The 17460-nt window shown below is 39.7% G+C and overlaps 1 protein-coding gene across 1 annotated transcript; it reads right to left on the bottom strand.

The window, feature by feature from the left end:
* Positions 1 to 10299: 10299 nt before the first annotated feature.
* Positions 10300 to 15444, bottom strand: LOC592504 (peroxisomal sarcosine oxidase). The gene is made up of 5 exons (XM_030995535.1): positions 15299 to 15444; positions 14294 to 14435; positions 12105 to 12668; positions 11499 to 11642; positions 10300 to 10928 (listed from the first exon to the last, which is right to left on the bottom strand). Exons 1-5 carry the CDS (start codon positions 15419 to 15421, stop codon positions 10666 to 10668), a joined length of 1236 nt encoding a protein of 411 aa, XP_030851395.1. The 5' UTR covers positions 15422 to 15444; the 3' UTR covers positions 10300 to 10665.
* Between the last annotated feature and the right edge of the window lie 2016 nt (positions 15445 to 17460).

Below are 17460 nucleotides of genomic sequence, written 5' to 3'. Positions count from 1 at the left end.
TTAAAGTGGGGGACGGGGGTAGCAACTGGCTGAATACTTACACCTATGGTGTCGAGGGGCTCTTTCTTCATTTTTTTGTTCGGTAATAAATAAGGTTAGTTTATGTGGGTGTCACTCGGCGCGGATATACGGGGGGGGGGGGCGACGGACCCGCCCCCCCCCCCTTTGAAAAAAAAAGAAAGGAAAGGACAAAGTAAAGAAAGAAGGGCTACAAACACGAGTAAGAAGTGGACCCATCAGGGCACTCACTTATCCGTATCAGGGGGAAAAATACACGGAGGCTCGGGGTGAAATAGCCCCTGAAATGCCAAAAAGAGCCCCCGAAAGTCATAAAAGTAGCCCCCGAAATTTTTAAAGTATTTTTTTCCCTGATCCTTATATAGGACAAGGCCCTGGGGCAGCTAGCCATACTCCGATATTTGGGTCGTTTTCTGATCAGAACTAGCCCTAACTATCATTCCTGGATTTTGTTTCAGAACCTGTGACAAAGTTACCCAATCCCTTTAATTTTAACAAGTAGACTTATTGACCTGTAGATAGGCTTAGGAACCGGGGGAGGGGTTGGGGACAGCTCCCCCTCCCCCCCCCCCCAAAAAAAAAAAAAAAATATTGGGGGGGGGGGCTCGGATATCATTGAGCCGCCTCCTCCCCAATCATTATATTCTAGGCATGAAACTCTTGTATACCTATAATCTACAGAATTACCATTAAAATATAAACATTTTATAAATATTTATTTGGGAGGAGGGGGGGGGGGGGCGCAGACATGGGATCTCGCATATCATTGACCCAAAAAATACATTTGGTGGATCTTGGATATCATTGAAACCCCCGAATATTTTGGTGGGGCTCAGATATCTTTGAGCCTCCCCCCCCCCCCCCCCCCCATCCTTCTTCTCATTTACCTTACCATCCCGGTTACAACGGCAACTTGCGAGAGAACATTGTCTGTCTTGAAAGGGATCAAAACTTATCTGATAAGTACAATGTGGCTGCAGCGAGGTCGATACTAAATCAAAAGTCTGAACAACGGCTTCTACAGGAATTCATAGCTTTAATTGGAGTAATCATGTCATTCCAATTCATTCCGTGAAAACTGTGGATAAATCACAGATAAAGAATAATAAATATAAGTACATCATAGCATCATCAATATAGCAATAAACACAGTCTCTTTGAGAAAGTCATAAAAGAATGTACATTGTGTCATGATCTTTATAAATTATTAAATAACCCCAGTCACTATTCTAGTCCATATGTATTAAATGGCTTTACATAAATACAAATCACTACAAGTGTCTCAACTAGACTTCACTATATCTTGAATAAACGATGAACTAAACAATTATAAATTCTGAATCTCTACTTAGTGCTTCAGCACTCTCATAATATATCATCAAAGTATTTAACAATATCTTCACTATCATCATTGTTCTTCATATCAAATCAAATGTACATATTAAACCAGCATGGGCTTGCATGTCTTACACTACATACTAACATCAACATCTCTCAGTATGAAGTACAAAATACACACACTAATTTACACTTTATGTTTCAACAATTCATAGAAATAGATTCAATATACAACAAAACTAACCTCTTTGCCTGACATAATGACAAAACTATGACTGAAATCCCCATGATGCGCTGGCAAAAAGGGGATCCTTGGACCTCAACACAACCATGTTCTTGTAGCCTTCTGAGTGTTTGATATCAAGTGGTTATCAATAGATGGCGCTATGCTAGGCACCTTGCCTGAGGAAGTGCTATTACAAATATATGTGTGTTCATGTCATGCATCAGTAGTACAAGAAACAAATGACTTGGGTGATAACTTAATTAAGTGCAACTGTCACAACAACAATGACCCAAAGAAAGCTCAACCAAAGCTTAATATTACTCATATATAAATCTCGTACGACTTGAAAAATATTGCCCAAAACTTTGTTTCCAGGAACACAAGAAGACAAAACTTATTTGGCACAAATTTTGTCTGAGGCTGCATGTGCACCTCAAAAGAAGAAAAGTCTGAAATTTTTCGCCACGATGACATAGACGAGGAACAAAGAATTTATTTCCTGGTGTAAATTAAAGACGAAGGAGGATCTCAGAATTATATTTTTTGGGTGGTGCGCCACATTTTAGTTTTTAAATATGTCCGATTATGGCATGTGTGACAATTTTTTCCCCTTGGAACTGTGACTTTTTATCGGACAAAGAAACATAGAGTCAGTACAATGAATCGTCTTCTTTTTCTAATAATTTAATGAAACGTCGAAGCTCCCGCACTTCGCGCGAGAGGGGGAGAAACTGAATTCAGACAATTAGGGTTAAGAGTAGAGAACGGTATACAACAAATCATCTTCTTTTCATAATAATTTAATGAAACGTCTAAGCCTTTCACCCATGCCCTCCCCCACCTTGGGAGCGCTTTGCGCGCTCTTTAAGTGATTCGCTTGCTCAATACCGCCCCTCCCTGAAATAAGATCCTAGCTACGCGCCTGCATTAAAATATATAGCTATGATGCTTACTAAGTTGACGAAATAATTTGTATATTTATGTCGTCGACGAAAATGACCATTTACACAAAACAATTTAGCCTTCGGCCCCGGGTTTATAAGGTTAAATTTGTAGATATTGGGACATTTAATTTTGTCGGTAATTGGTGGCTTGTTTTGTCGGTAATCGTTGGCCTCTAAACCCCCCCCCCCCCCTACTGAAAAAGGTCTAGCGACGCCCCTGACGACACATCAGGGCCCCGTCTTACAAGGAGTTACGATCGATCCAAATCTATCGTAATTCCTCCTCCTTCTTGCTCCCAGCAAGAAAGTTTCCTTCTACATTTAATTGTGTTGCTGTTATGAGTTTATATTCATATTTTTGTTATCAAACAGGAATAAATAAATGAATATATAGATACATTTGTACAATGATAGTTGTACAATGATGATAGAAGAACCAATGAAAATCGCAACTGATCTTCCCTAATTCCTTTCTTTTCTTCCTCTTCGTTTTCTGTCCCTTTCTCTCCTCTTTCCCTTTCACTTCCCTTTCTTCTCTCTCTCTCTTTCTCTCTCTCTCTCTCTCTCTCTCTCTCTTTGCTGGGGGGGGGGGGGGGGGGAGGGGTACAAATCGGGACAAATTGCAACTGATCTCCCCCTACCTTTCTTTTTCCTCTTTTTCCCCCTTCCCTTTCCTTACTTCTCTCTCTCTCTCTCTCTCTCTCTCTCTCTCATTTAAGGTTGCTGAGGGAGGCGGGGGCCTTTCGCCCCCTCCCCCGATCCACACGATGTCGGTGGGATTAATCGCAACTGATCTCTGCTTCTTTTCACCCTTTTCTTTTTTTCTTCCTCTTTGGTTTTCCATTTTAGCTCTCCTTTTTCCCTTTCCCTTGTCTCTCCCTTTTTTTTGGCGGGGAGGGGGTGGTCGGGGAGGGGAGGGGGGGGGCAGCAGAGGCAAAGGCCTTTCTCCGCGATCCACATCTTGTTTGCAGTAAAATTGCAACTGATATCCCTTCTTTTCTTTTCTTCTTTTGTTTCTTTCCTTTTTCCTTCTTCTCTCTTGTTTTGCGGGGGGGGGGGCAACAGCATGGGCGGCAAGGTCATTTCGGCCCCCCCCCCGATCTCCTTCTTTTCCCATTTTTCTTTTCTTCTTCATTTCCTCTTCTCTCTTTTTCCCTTTCCCTTCTTTTCCTTCCTTCTCTCTCTCTCCCTCTCTTTTTGTTTGCTGAGGGGCCAAGGGGAGGGCAGGCGAAGGCCTTCGCCCCCATCCACAACGCGTTAGTGGGAAAAATCATAATTGATCTCCCGTACCTTTCTTTTCTTCCCTTTCCCTTCTCTTCCTTTCTCTCTCTTTTAAGTTTGCTGTAGAAGGGGGGAGACAAGAGTCATTTGCCCCCCCCCCCCGATCCCGAACTTGTTGGCGGGAAAACTGCAACTGATATCCCCCTTCTTTTCTTTCGTTTTATCTCCACTTTTCCCTTTTTTTTCTTTCCCTTTTCTTCCTTCTCTCTTTCTATTTGCTGGGGGGGGGGCACCAGCCTGGGAGGCAAAGCCCTTTCGGCCGCCCCCCCCCCAATCTCCTTCTTCCCCTTTTTTCCTCTTCCTTTCCCTTTGTCTCTTCTTTCCCTTTCCTTTATTTTTCCTTCCTTCTTTCTCTCTCTCTCTCTCTCTCTCTTGCTGAGGGGGGGGGGGAGGGTGGCGAAGGCGTATTGCCCCCGATCTCCTTCTTTTCCCCCTTTTTTTTCCCTCTTCTTCCTTTTCCTTACTTTCCGCTGTACCTTCTCTCTCTCTCTTCATTTTTTGTTGACGGTTGGGGGGTCAAGGCCCTCTCGCCCAGGCGCGGATCCTGGATTTTTTAGGGGAGGGGGCCCATTTTTTTTTTTTTGCTCCCGAAAATTTGAAAATCGCGCCGGCCGAAAATTCGCTAAGTGGGGGGGGGGGGGGGGGTAGTGAGTACTATTTTTTTTTTAATTTGCACCCCCCAACCCCCCCCCCCAAAGGTAAAAATCACGTGTTTTTACATGATTTTTTTCTCAAAGGGGGGGGGGGGGATGTGCCCAGGCCCCCGCCCCCCCCCCCCCCCACTGGATCCGCCACTGCATGCGGATGACGAGTCCTATCTTTCCATCAAAGAAAAAAGCTAGGACAGGCTCTCGCCCCCCCCCCCCCCCCCCCCCCCCACTCAGTGTTATTTAGGGTACGCATATGCTCGTACCTTCTTTTTGAAAGCACCCCCTATCTAAGGACTGCCAACATTTCCGAACCCCCCTTTCGCGGGCTTTTCGCGGGCTTTTCCTGCCTTGGAGAACCCCCTAAATTAGCAAAAATGCTCAATGTACCCCCCCCCCCCTAAATTCGGAATAATTTCTCAGGAGTCCAAAGAGATGAGGAAAAAAAAGAAGAAAAACACCCTCTTTTTAAAGAAATCTCCGGGTGAAAAGTCAAATACACCTCTTTTTTTACAATTCTCGGGCCGGACTTTGTCGCACGAAAAGTACCCCTTTACCGGACATTTTGGCAACACGCATGCGGTCATTCCGACCTCTGAGTGGGGCGGGGGGGGGGGCGGGGACAGGCCACGCAAGGGGAGACCATACCTCGTGGATCAAGCTGTCCCACATCCACTGGGTAGCGTTCGTCATTCCGACAGCGATCAAACACAGCAGGGTCCCGATGTGATATCGAGTGCACAGTGATGATTCATAATTATATACAGTTCTACCTTCCGCCATATCCGAGATGATTAAAGGGCCGGACGAGCATCTTGATATCCGTCCAAATACTCATTTCAATTTAAAAAAAAGACAAGGTAGGCATCGTAAAAATTAGGGATAATTAACATATGGACACTCAAAAAGAACACTACCAAAACCATGACGAAAAAGATGATCAGTTGGCCGATGAGTTCCATGTTTCTCTCAGCGATAGGATCATGCGAATGTTTGTTGAAACATACTGGCGGCGTCGGTAAATATAGACATAAATACCAGACCAGTGAAAATGCAAGTAATATTTATAGTTACATTAATTGCTGGCTGTTGAAGATTTTAGTGTCGATTCTTCCCGAGGTAACCCAGACATCTTGTCAAGTCCGGACGTCTTCTGTCCAGAGGTGGAGTTGTCGTGGAGCTTCATCGTGTTCATCTGAGTGAGAGCTTCTAAACAGTTACTGCAACGCTTAGGCCAGAGTACAAATCCCTCTTCATGCAAATGCTCTACTCTAAGCGTCATCCAGATAAAGACTACCAGACCATGAGAGCGGTAGCGATGTTACGAACAGTGTAAAAGACGGCGAGAAATGTCTTCGTCGAATGTTTCCCATGCACAAAAAGGATGCACATTACGATTAATCCCACTCCTGTCAGAACGCACATAACGACAAGAGAAGTGTTCGCCTCCGGCCCGAGTCTAGGCATTGGCGCACCAATGGCTACATGGTCGTCCCTGGTATAAGCAGATCCAGGCACAGCCCCTCTGTCAGATCTGACGTCATTACATTCATTTTGGTCCCAGTTAACATGACGGTCCATATCGAATTCTATGGGGCTTTCTATGATCAGTGGTGAGCTGTTTCCATCACGTTGATCTGCCATTTTTTGTCCAGTTCGAGAACAGAATCGATTTGAAAACAGAACTAATCTTCTATTAGGTTGCGGAAGAGGGCGTAAGAGGACACGTACCATTAATTTTTTTAAGTGACTTTTCTTTATAGCGAGAGAGAGAGAGAGAGAGAGAGACGGAGAGAGAGAAAGAGTGAGAGAGGAGGAGGCAGAAAGATGGAGAGAGAGAGAGTGGGAGAGAGGGAGAGAGAGAAAGAGTGAGAGAGGAGGAGGCAGAAAGATGAAGAGATAGAGAGAGAGAGAGAGAGAGAGAGAGAGAGAGGACAATACTAGCGTCTACTCCTAGCCATTACTATTGCTGCAGTTGATGCTGTACTACAGTATAGATAATGAATATGTATGTATGAGAGACAGAGAGAGAGAGGGGGGGGGGTGAGTCAGTATTGTGTAGAACTGTAAAGAGTACTTGGTGAACTAGTGAGGAAATTAGCGAGAAGTAGATAACGTTAATTTTTTTGTCATGATAAATCCTTGTTATTGTTTAAACAAATTATATATTGAAACAGGCATTTTATCAAAAGAGCTCACGCTCTTCCATTAACTGATGAGGAGATATTTTCAAGAATGATTGTTGACGTTATGGGATATTCATTGATTGACAGGACAGCGGCGGATCTAGAATTCTCCTTTGCGGGGGGGGGGGGCACCATACCTCATTCTGACAAGCAGAACAAAATTAGTTGAGTTGAGACGGGGAAAAAATGGGGCAGAATGGGGCACGTGATCACCCCTTCCCCTTATATCTGCCAGTAGAGGGCGGAAGCATATATATATATATATATATATATATATTATATATATCATAAATAAACAGAACCGGACTTTTTGCTCTGATAAGTAATATTTGATGAATTGTTTTCCACCCCTCATACACATAGAACGTTATCAAAATATACTTCCTCTTCGTATTTCATATTTTCATATTGAAAACGGGGGTTAAGAGATGAAGAGAGAAATAAACATGATAGGCATGAACAAGAGATGAACAAGCCAAGTGTCGTACCTTAATTATACAACTCCCAGAATGTTCATTCTCCATTTTAAGGTTTTATTCTTCTCACAGTTCTTTCTAATGATTATTATGCCACTCCCTCTCCCACTGAACTCCTGAGTCAGCCCCAATGTACCACAACTGTACTTTCAACCAATCAGAATCACGTAGGCCTATCCTATAAATGTTTTGTCCCAATCTGGGACTGTCTGTGTGTTTGTGTCCGTCAATTTCACTGTATTTACCTCTTTCTTTCTTTCTTTCTTACTCTCTCTTTCTCTCGCTCGCTCTTTCTCATTTCTCTCCCTCATAACTCTTTCATCTCTCTCGCTCTCTCTCTCTCCCTACTCCTTTTCTGTCCTCCTCTCTGCCCTCCCCTTAGTCTATCTCTCTCTCCCTCTCAGACCTCCACCCATCTCTCCGCCATTATGTTTGCCCCCCCCCCCCTCCCCTCTCTCTCTCTTTCTCTTTCTCTCCCTTGCCCTTTTCTTTCCTTTTTCCATTTTCGACTCCTCCCTTTTCTGCTTGAATTTACATTTCACCTTCTTCAGTAAGATACCAATATTAAATACATAAATATATATATATATATATATATATATATATATATATATATATATATATATATATATATTATAAAAACGTCATAGCGATTCTTCCAAATAAAAAAATCCACGTTAGAGGCATTTTGAAGGTCTATGTAAGGCGCTTTAATAGAGACGTTCGAGATTTATTAAGCGCTATATAAAAGCTGAATATTATTATTATAGCAACATCACTCAACAGCCAATCAAATCAGGGCTTTCATGGAAGTTACCATTAATGGTAACGTTACGATCAATGGTAATTATTATGCAACTGGGCCCTTAAAATTTGAATTAAACCGGGCTAAAATTAGAATACAAACATGATTGTATACATTTATTATTATTATATTTTTATAAGCGTCTGAACTGAGGTTGAAGTTCTTCACATATTAGGTAAGCCAAAAGATTTTATTGTATTTTATAACTGAAATAACTTTTGCCAACGTCTAAGCATGGAGTTAGTATGGACTTTTAGACTGAGTGGACGAGAACACGACGAACGCCAACTGACCATGCGTGTCAACGTACTCAATGTTGACTACAATTAGAAATCTTTTAGATTGCACTCAACGTTATACATGCATGTAGGAAGTAACACTATATGAACATGACAGACAAAGAAAGAGGACAAAATATACAGTTCCTCATTCTACTCTCAACAATAGGCCATTTTCGTAATGTAACCAAATATAATGCATAGGTCTTTGTAAAGTGCCTCAATACAAATTATTTAATTCACCTGATAGGAATAATAGTATTTCAATAGTCAGAATGCAACTGCATATATTAAGTGTTGCTAGGTAGGTCAAGCCATAATATTTGTCCAACCTAGCTGGCAACAACTATAATGTATGCAGTTAGAATTCTGTCTATTGAAATACTATTATTCCTATCAGGTGAATGAAATAGTTTGTATTGAGGCACTTCACAAAGACCTGTGCATTAAATTTGGTTACATTACGAAAATGGCCTATTGTTACGTGGTAGAACATCCCTTCACTGCTATTATGTAAACATGTGTAGAACAGGTGAACATGCATGTGACACCTGTTCTACACATTTTTACATAATAGCAGGGAAGGGATGTTCCTTTGTCTACCTGAGGAACTGTATATTTTATGCGCACGCGGCATAATTATACTAGTACCGTACTAGATTTAGGAAAATCAAGGTTGACGCATTCTCGATCGCCGACTGAGACGACGTGACGCATGCGCAGTGCCTTAAAATAACGTCACACGTTGCAGTCAAGGCTGTCAACGTGCAATTCTAAAAGTCCCTAGTAACTCCATGGTCTAAGCGATGCAAAAATTATAAAAACTGAAATAATATTTATCTTGATTTTTTAAGCCATTAAAATGAAACATTACAGCACAATTCTAGTTTTTCCATTGAATATGACTTGAGCAACATGTAATTTCATATTAAACTATTGGTCATTAAATTGGATATTACTGCCCTTAATCAATAAACGTGTAGGTTAAGGGGGGAGGTCGAATAACGCAAACAAAAATATAAAGAAGAGAGAAAAAACATCGGATGGAGAAGACATCATGATAAATAATGATACAACCCCATTAGACACCCCCTCCCCAATCGCTTGGATAACTTCGCTCCCTACCATTGCATCCTTCTAGTATGTGTTGTGCCCCTTCCCCATAACACCAATGACCCCTATCCCCTCCATTTGATGGTTTGTCAAGAAACAATTCATTTTGACTTAAGTTTGATTATTCATTTTTAAATGAAATAAATTAATAAATGTTGTTTATTCATCTTTATTCAAGAAAGTACATATAACTAGTAAAAAAAGATGTTACATAAGACCCAGGACCGAGATTTGAATTACATTGGATGCATCTTACGCAGGGTTAAACAATTACAATACACACACAAAAAAAAGATAACATCATAACGTCAGTTTTTTTTTAATGAAAACATTAATAATTCCTAACAAAAAACAAAAGAAAATCTTAGTAAGGAACACCTCACTATACATTTATATACCGTGGTCATATTTATCAATCTCTTCTTAATGAGTAATCAACCACGGGAACCTATCTCCATAGAGAGAGAGAGAGAGAGAGTTGAAGAGAGGGAGAGGGAGATCGAGAGAGAGAGAGAGAGAGAGAGGGGGGGATAGAGAGAGAGGGGGATAGAGAGAGAGGGAGAGAGAGAGAGAGGGAGAGAGAGAGAGAGAGAGAGAGAGAAAGAGGTCCCGTTATAACAAGTTATATATACGTCTCCTAATCTAAAGTAATTACACCTCCAAGTGTTGTAGTGATTCCAAGTGAGTTCAGATAGGTTGTAAAAAATAACATAAACCTACACAATATTCTTTTGAAATATTACTTTTCCCAATTACATATACCTCACCTTACATTTAGGTACCGTCATCATATCTATCAATCTATTCTTAGTAGTATGCGTAATACACCAAGATAACCTATCACCATAGAGAGAGAGGGTGAGATAGATAGAGAGAGAGGGGAAGAGAGGGAGAGAGAGCGAGAGAAAGAAAGAAAGAGAGAGAAAGAAAGAGAGAGAAGGGGTGTGTGTGTGAGAGAGAGAGAGAGAGAGAGAGAGAGAGAGAGAGAGAGAGAGAGAAAGAGAGAGGTCTCGCTAATTATGCAAGTCATACAAAATAGGTAAACCAATACACTCCCAAGAAATGTTGTGATTGCCAGGTGCGTTCCGACCGGCTGTAAAAAGACCTATGATGTACGAAACACAATGGTCGCAATCGCCTTTAGGCAGTATTCTTATTGCGACTGAGCTCTGATTTGATCTAATAACACACCGATGACGCAGAATTGTATATTCTAGAATAAGGCATATATTAAATGAGGCACTATTATTGTACTTCAAATGCGGAGGGTTAATAAAATAATTAGTATCTCCGAGATCAATGGAGAATATATCTACAAGGTGGTGGTTTAAATCTGACGAACACCTTTATCTTCTAGAGCTTTCCCGTGAGTAAGCTCTTTGGAGAATTCTTCCTATATTGAACCTTAAACAGGTCTTGATTCAAGTCGTAGTTCCACGACCCTTTTGAAATCATGTTTGCGCCCATACGTCCGATTTCGTCGCTGCTTTTTGCTCCTTTGCCGTTCATACCGATCAGGACGCCGAGGCGAGAGGTCAACATGTCACAGTAGAGCTGACCGGTAGGGGTGACCGAAGAGATGCAGCAGTCCGTTGTCAGAGAAATTGGCCGGATTCCTATTTTCACATAAAAAAAAGGGGGGTGGTTACAAGACATGATCCATTTTCATGATGAAGATAATAAACATGAACCCCATCCACAGCATTCTTCATTATGTTTGATTGTACTTTTTTGTGCTTGTTTTTTTTTTCTTGGGGGGGGGGGGGGCCGTCGATAAAATCCAAGTAGGCCTTGGTTATTTTTCAACATGGTCTTAAGAATATATTACACTTTTTTTTAGTGACTTATTCTTAAATTGTTTAGAACGTCAGATGTATAAATAATTGAATGAAAATAAATTGCTCTTTTATTTCGAGGTTAAAAGAAAAAGGATTCACCCATCGGCTCCCCTCCCCCTCTTTCTCTCTTTTTATCTGTATTCCACCTCCTTCTCCCCCTCTCTGTCCTCTTTGACTCCTGTAGCACACTGCTTCATCATAAGGGACTTTTAGATTGAGTGGACGAGAACACGACGAACGCCGACTGATCATGCGTGTCAACGTACTTTCTCTCTCTCCCCTCTCTCTCTCTCTCTCTCTCTCTCTCTCTCTCTCTCTCTCGATCACTCTCCCTTCGAGCATTCTTACCTGGTATCAGCTCCCGGAGCTTATTGATGGCCTCTGAGGCATCAAAGTTCTTCCCATGACTTCTGAACCACTCCGCCGCTCCTTGTAGATCACTGAATTTATTTTCAAAACTAAACCACAGTCCAAGCTTCACATAGTACTTCCCTGAGAAATCAAAGAAAAGAGTACACAGATACATCTATTATCTCGAGATGGTGATTTGATTGGTAATGGACAACTTTATCGAAGCTTTCTTTGACGATTATTAGAACAAATCCATTTTATCTATATCTTTACGATCATCTTTAAGAAGAGGAAAGCAAAATTCTAAAATTTCACTGATTTGTTTTCATAGTTATGTGCAATTATAAATCTGCGGGGTTTTATATTATCATCTCATTAGAATATTAATGATATGGATCGATATAATCGCAGGAAGAAAAAAAAGAGGATTATTCTTATCTACGGGCGTAATTTTGGTTTTCACAATCGTCATAAGTTTTGATATCATTTTATACTATGATAACAAAATGCCATAATATGAGTGTTTATTTTCTGAATTTTGGTTTGTGTCGTTTTTTTGTCATTAAAATAATGTTTTTTTAAATTTTTTAATATGAATCTTACCATCGGGGTATTTGATTGGCGGTAGCACGTAACAGTTCTTGTTAGTGTTGAAGATACTGGGCATATCTAACATCTTGATAGCATCTTGTTCCGATAACTCGGCCTTCACTACAAAAGACCTACGCAAGTTAAGATCGATCTTCCTATCCCCTGGCAGAATGCTATGGAAATTAGTAAACGCTCCCGTGCAAAGGAGAACACGCTTGGCAAAAATCTCCCTCCCATTCTCAAACAATACTCTGACGACCGTTTCTCCATCTTGTGACGTCACATCAGTGATGCTTGTCACCACTTCATGGATCACGTGACAACCGAGTGATGACGCAATTTTCTGCTGGGCGGCGACGAGCTTTCGAGGACTGATGTGTCCGGCGTTCTTGGCCGTCCATACACATTCGCTGTCGCGGTTCACGCGAAGGTAAGGGAATTTGCCTTGGAAAGACTGAAAGTTGAAGATTTCGTGACGGACACCTAATTTTCCAGCAGTTTCCTTGTACTTCTGCATCTGTTGGTTTCCCTTGGTGTCAATGAGTGCACAGCCCACCTCGTGGTAAAACTTGATTCCTATTTGAATATAGAGGATAATGAGGTATTTTCGTTTTTATTCACAACACACTGGCAGACGCTTGCGCTTTTAGTTTAATCATATACGCCTACACCAATATTCCTAACTACATAATTTATAATGATTACAGATAAATAGTTATATTCAAAATACTATTTGGCAAGTCCAAGGTATCTTAAAAAGTCATTTGAATTCAAAGTGACACACAATAATCAAGCAATCAAGAGAAAAGAGTCTGTGAAGTATTTAGGCATTGAGTTGGCTAGCGCAATTTCATTTTCATCTTTAGTAGAATCAGTTGTAAAAAAAGCAAATTCTCGTCTGAAATTTTTGTACAGATATCAAAGTTGTATGGATTTAAAAGCAAGACGTACACTCTGTTTTGCTCTTATTCAATGTTTATTTGACTATGCTAACCCTGCATGGTATAGTAACATAAACAAGTCAGATCAAAAGAAGTTGAAGATTATACAGAACAAAATGGTGAGATTTATCAACTGTTCTGGTCCAAGAACTCATGTTGGCTACAGCGAACTTTCTAAAGCTGGTTTTCTTGAAGTCGACCAAAGATCAAAACAACTCGTATTGCATCATGTGCATAAAATATATCATACTAGGTTGAATCATTATATTCGATCCAACTTCGATCTTGTTACTGACGTACATGATTATAATACAAGAAATAGACGATTCAACTTTAACTTACCTGAAAGAGTAGGTAGTATTGGAAATTCGTTTTATTACAATGCCATAAAACATTGGAATTCCCTTCCCAATGGTGTAAAAGAAATAGGAAACTATGATCATTTTAAGAGGAAATTAAAGGAATACCTAATACTTGACAGTCAGAGTAGAGAAGTGAATGACATGTTATATGATTGAAATTTTTATTCTTCTGTCGGTTCATACTTTTTCATGTTGTATATACTTATGTTTTCGTACGTTATAGAAATTTTACAAATTCATCATTATTTTCCTCTTCTTCCTTCTCCTCCTTTTCTTCTTCTCCTTCTTCTTTTTCTTCTTGTACTTAATATCATTTCTATCATCAGTTTAATGTTGTTATTTTTATTATCTTTAATAATTAGTTCTTTTAATTTTCTTATCTGTCTGTAAATATTACTATTTTAACTTATTAATTTTATACATGTCTGTAAGGGACCCCGGAAGGGACCCCACTGGAAATAAGCTCTCGAGCTTTCGTGGGTTATCCTGTTCAAGCTTACTTTTTTTGATCTGTTATTATTGTATATTGTTGTATGTTGGAAGCTTGTCGAATAAAAATCAATCAATCAATCAATCTCCCAAACGTTACAAGATGTTATGGAATTCTATTATGGAATTGTGAACGTGACATAAAAAATTTAATTAATTTTATATTTGTCTGATTCTCGTAGGGCTATCAGCTCGACACTTTTCAGATACATGTATATTGAAATCTTAGTCGGCAACGTATGGGACAGAACGGCTCTGACCTGAACTATTTATATATCGATGTCATGTCTTTTTAAAACGAAGTTGAAGTGGTGTTTTTGTATCACATTAAATAATAAGACGGCTAGAAGAAAAAAACACAGACAAACATTCAAGCGTATATATCCCATAAACTATCTCCAAAACCTACCACTTTCTTGCTCGATTTCTCTGTAGCTTTCGATAGACCGTTGCCCTAGCAACACCCATGTATAATCCGCATCCAGCTCTCTTGTCACACGGCCCTCATCGTAATGTGATGCGAAAACTTCCCGCCTCCCGTCTTCCCATTCCTAGATCGTGGTCGTTACAACAACAACAAATTAAATATTAATTTCATGTATACGCCAAATACAAATATAATCTTTCAGTGAAAAGTTTTATTCAATAATTCAAGAACAACAGCACCCGAAAATAGACCCATCGAAAGTGAGAGTGAGAATGAAAGGCAACGACTGTCTGTATTTTAGCGTTGAGGGTGTTTTTATTTTTTATCAGTTATATTTATAGTTAATAATATTCATTAATTCAAATAAAAATGTACTGGTGCCAGTAACTTAATTCATTCACAATTGCTTCCATAATTAACAAGAGGGCGCGGGGGTGGTTAATAATAAACCAAAGAGGGAGAGATATATTGTGCAGTGTTAAATTGACAAATTCTAACTGATTGTAAACTTCTCCAATACCCCATACCCCCCAATGTGGGTGACATGAGAATAAATTGTTATTGTCATTGGTTGCTCGCTGATGTACATGTGTATGTGGGCGCCTAGACTCTAATATCAGCCGCTTCCATTCCATGGTATTTATCACAAAAATGGCCAGGCTAACGTGTTAAAAAAAAATTGGGGCAGTGGACTTCCCAACCGTAGAATCCTATATACTATCGTCTGTCGATGAATAAAGCTCAGAGCAATTGTTGCAGGAGCTAGTGTCGGACCAACAGTATCTCTCTGTGACTATATAATTATTTACAATCTCATTTGAATTTTCCACAAAAAAAAGATAGGAACCTTGTTTGCCCTATAAACATAATGGGTTATATACCACCAGCTTGTTTGTGTCGCTCTAGTAAAAAAATGCATCGGGTGTCCTGTTATTTGTAATCCATTGATATTGAATGGGAATTAACAAAAATGGTAACTCAATTCACCTTTTCGGTTGGTTCTTGAGGCCCAATCAGACAGACTTTGGTTTCTCGTTGCAGTTTACAGAGCCATTTGGCTGCAGCTGACCCCACCATTCCAGCTCCTACAATGCAGACATCATACACCATCTTGGCCTACAGTCGCAAACAGTCGTTCAACAGAAAATAGTTCTGGAAAAGAGTGAATGACAACATCATTTTCAAATTTGGGCTGATGTAAGTCTACAACAATTGTTCTCAAATACTAGTATCAGGCACTGGGACCACCACACATATACAAAAAACCATTTGTGTTCAACCACTACACCCTGAATTATTAACAATATATTGTAGACTTCTTAACAAGACGTGCTAGTCACTGTTCACATAGCATTGTTTGAACATCAAACGTACAAATTAACAAACGCACTTTTCTCAAAGCTGCCAATATAGTCTACTGTGATATGTAAACGAAACCTAGCTTAATTTTACTACTACTTAAAGATACTATGTCCCTTTTGCAGCCAACATCAAATTATGTAGAACTTTGCAGGAATTATGAATATGCATGTATGTCCTATCTGTAAAATTTAAACGTTAGCAGTGTCCTAGTATTCAAATTATGCAAGGAAACCCGTTTAATTTCTAGACTTCCCTGTCAGACACTATTGAGTGACTGACTGACATCATTTTTTCTTTGCTATTAACATACATACAATGAGCTGTAACCAGGGAGATGTGGATTTAAACTCTCCCTGCTGTAACATGTTCATGAGCATTTGTCTACATCAATAACCCACCACTTGAATTGGCCAAAATTAAACTGATGGAAACTTTGTGCAATACATAACGTAAGACCATTCGGTACAGAAAGCCATTCTAAAACCCATTCGTTTTGAGGGAGGTACTAAATAAGTATTGTCTTTCAAATGCTGTTGGAATTTAACATTTTTCATTTTTAACCTGCAAATGGGACATAGTACCTTTAACGTATGATTATGCATGATATTTAACAAATTATTTTTATTCATTTGGCGCTCATCATTCAATTTCTAATATTTATACATATCAATACTCGATATTCGAATTTTATTGTCCAATGATTGGAAATTTGTTTAGTTTGCATGTCAGTACAAGATTACAGATTATAAACATCAATAAGATACAGATGGATACAGAATAGAACATTTTGACATGAACATAGCTAACATATATCTAGTGGCATTAAAATGATAGAACTCTCCAATGATTATAATGATGTTTTGCATTCCCCCCCCCCCCCCTCCCCCACTCAGTGTTCTTTAGGGTACGCATGCTTGTTCCCTCTTTTTGAAAGCACCCCCTATCTGAGGACTGCCAACATTTATGAACCCCCTTTCGCGGGCTTTTCGTGGGCTTTTCGCGGGCTTTTCCTGCCTTGGAGACCCCCCTAAATCATGAAAAATGCTCAATGTACCCCCCTAAATTTGGAATAATTACTCAGGAGTCCAAAGAGATGAGAGGGAAAAAAAGAATAAAAACATCCCCTTTTTAGAGAAATCTCCGGGTAAAAAGTTAATACACCCCTTTTTTTTACAATTCTCGGGCCGGACTTTGTCGCACGAAAAGTACCCCTTTACCGGACATTTTGGTAACACGCATGGGGTCCGTCCGTTCTCGGAGTGTGGGGGGGGGGGGGGGGTTGTATTGCGAGAATAAGAAAAAATAAGAAAAAATAAGGCAAAGCATAGCTTTTGAATATTATACCAATAGGGTTCACATGGATAATGCCATAGTGTTAGATTTAGGATCAGGATTGAGGTAATAGTATACATTATGTACAAAAGTGAAGTCTTGTTTGATTTAGTTTCAACCAACGGAGATTTGGCCAACTTACTTTTGTGTTGGAGCATTCTCTACAGGTAAAATTACTCGAGAAATTATGTCATGTGCGTGCAATATACATGATATTAATCTGATACCTCACAAATAATTCGAGGCAGTGTTTTTTCTTTCTCAAGTTTTAGTGATTAAAGTCAAAGAACAATCACAATATGAACAAGATATGAAAAAGATATTTAAGGCAGGTAGCAATGGAGAATAAAATATGTATTAAAACAAACACAATAAAAATACTATGTCTTCTAAATGGTAATACATCATCTGAGTGAAAGGGGTTTAGCTAATTGACGACAAAATAGTGCACCAGG

The sequence above is a fragment of the Strongylocentrotus purpuratus genome, unplaced genomic scaffold, assembly GCF_000002235.5.
Source record: "Strongylocentrotus purpuratus isolate Spur 01 unplaced genomic scaffold, Spur_5.0 spur5_scaffold_21, whole genome shotgun sequence".
In the NCBI taxonomy this organism is placed as follows: domain Eukaryota; kingdom Metazoa; phylum Echinodermata; class Echinoidea; order Camarodonta; family Strongylocentrotidae; genus Strongylocentrotus; species Strongylocentrotus purpuratus.
This window is presented reverse-complemented; position numbering and strand designations above follow the sequence as displayed.

Coding starts and splice junctions, on each gene's coding strand:
- LOC592504 (XM_030995535.1), bottom strand. CDS start 15,421: ATGGTGTATGATGTCTGCATTGTAGGAGCTGGAATGGTGGGGTCAGCT. Junction 14,436..15,298: donor CTCAAGAACCAACCGAAAAG/GTGAATTGAGTT, acceptor ACCACGATCTAG/GAATGGGAAGACGGGAGGCG. Junction 11,643..12,104: donor GCCAATCAAATACCCCGATG/GTAAGATTCATA, acceptor TTGATTTCTCAG/GGAAGTACTATGTGAAGCTT.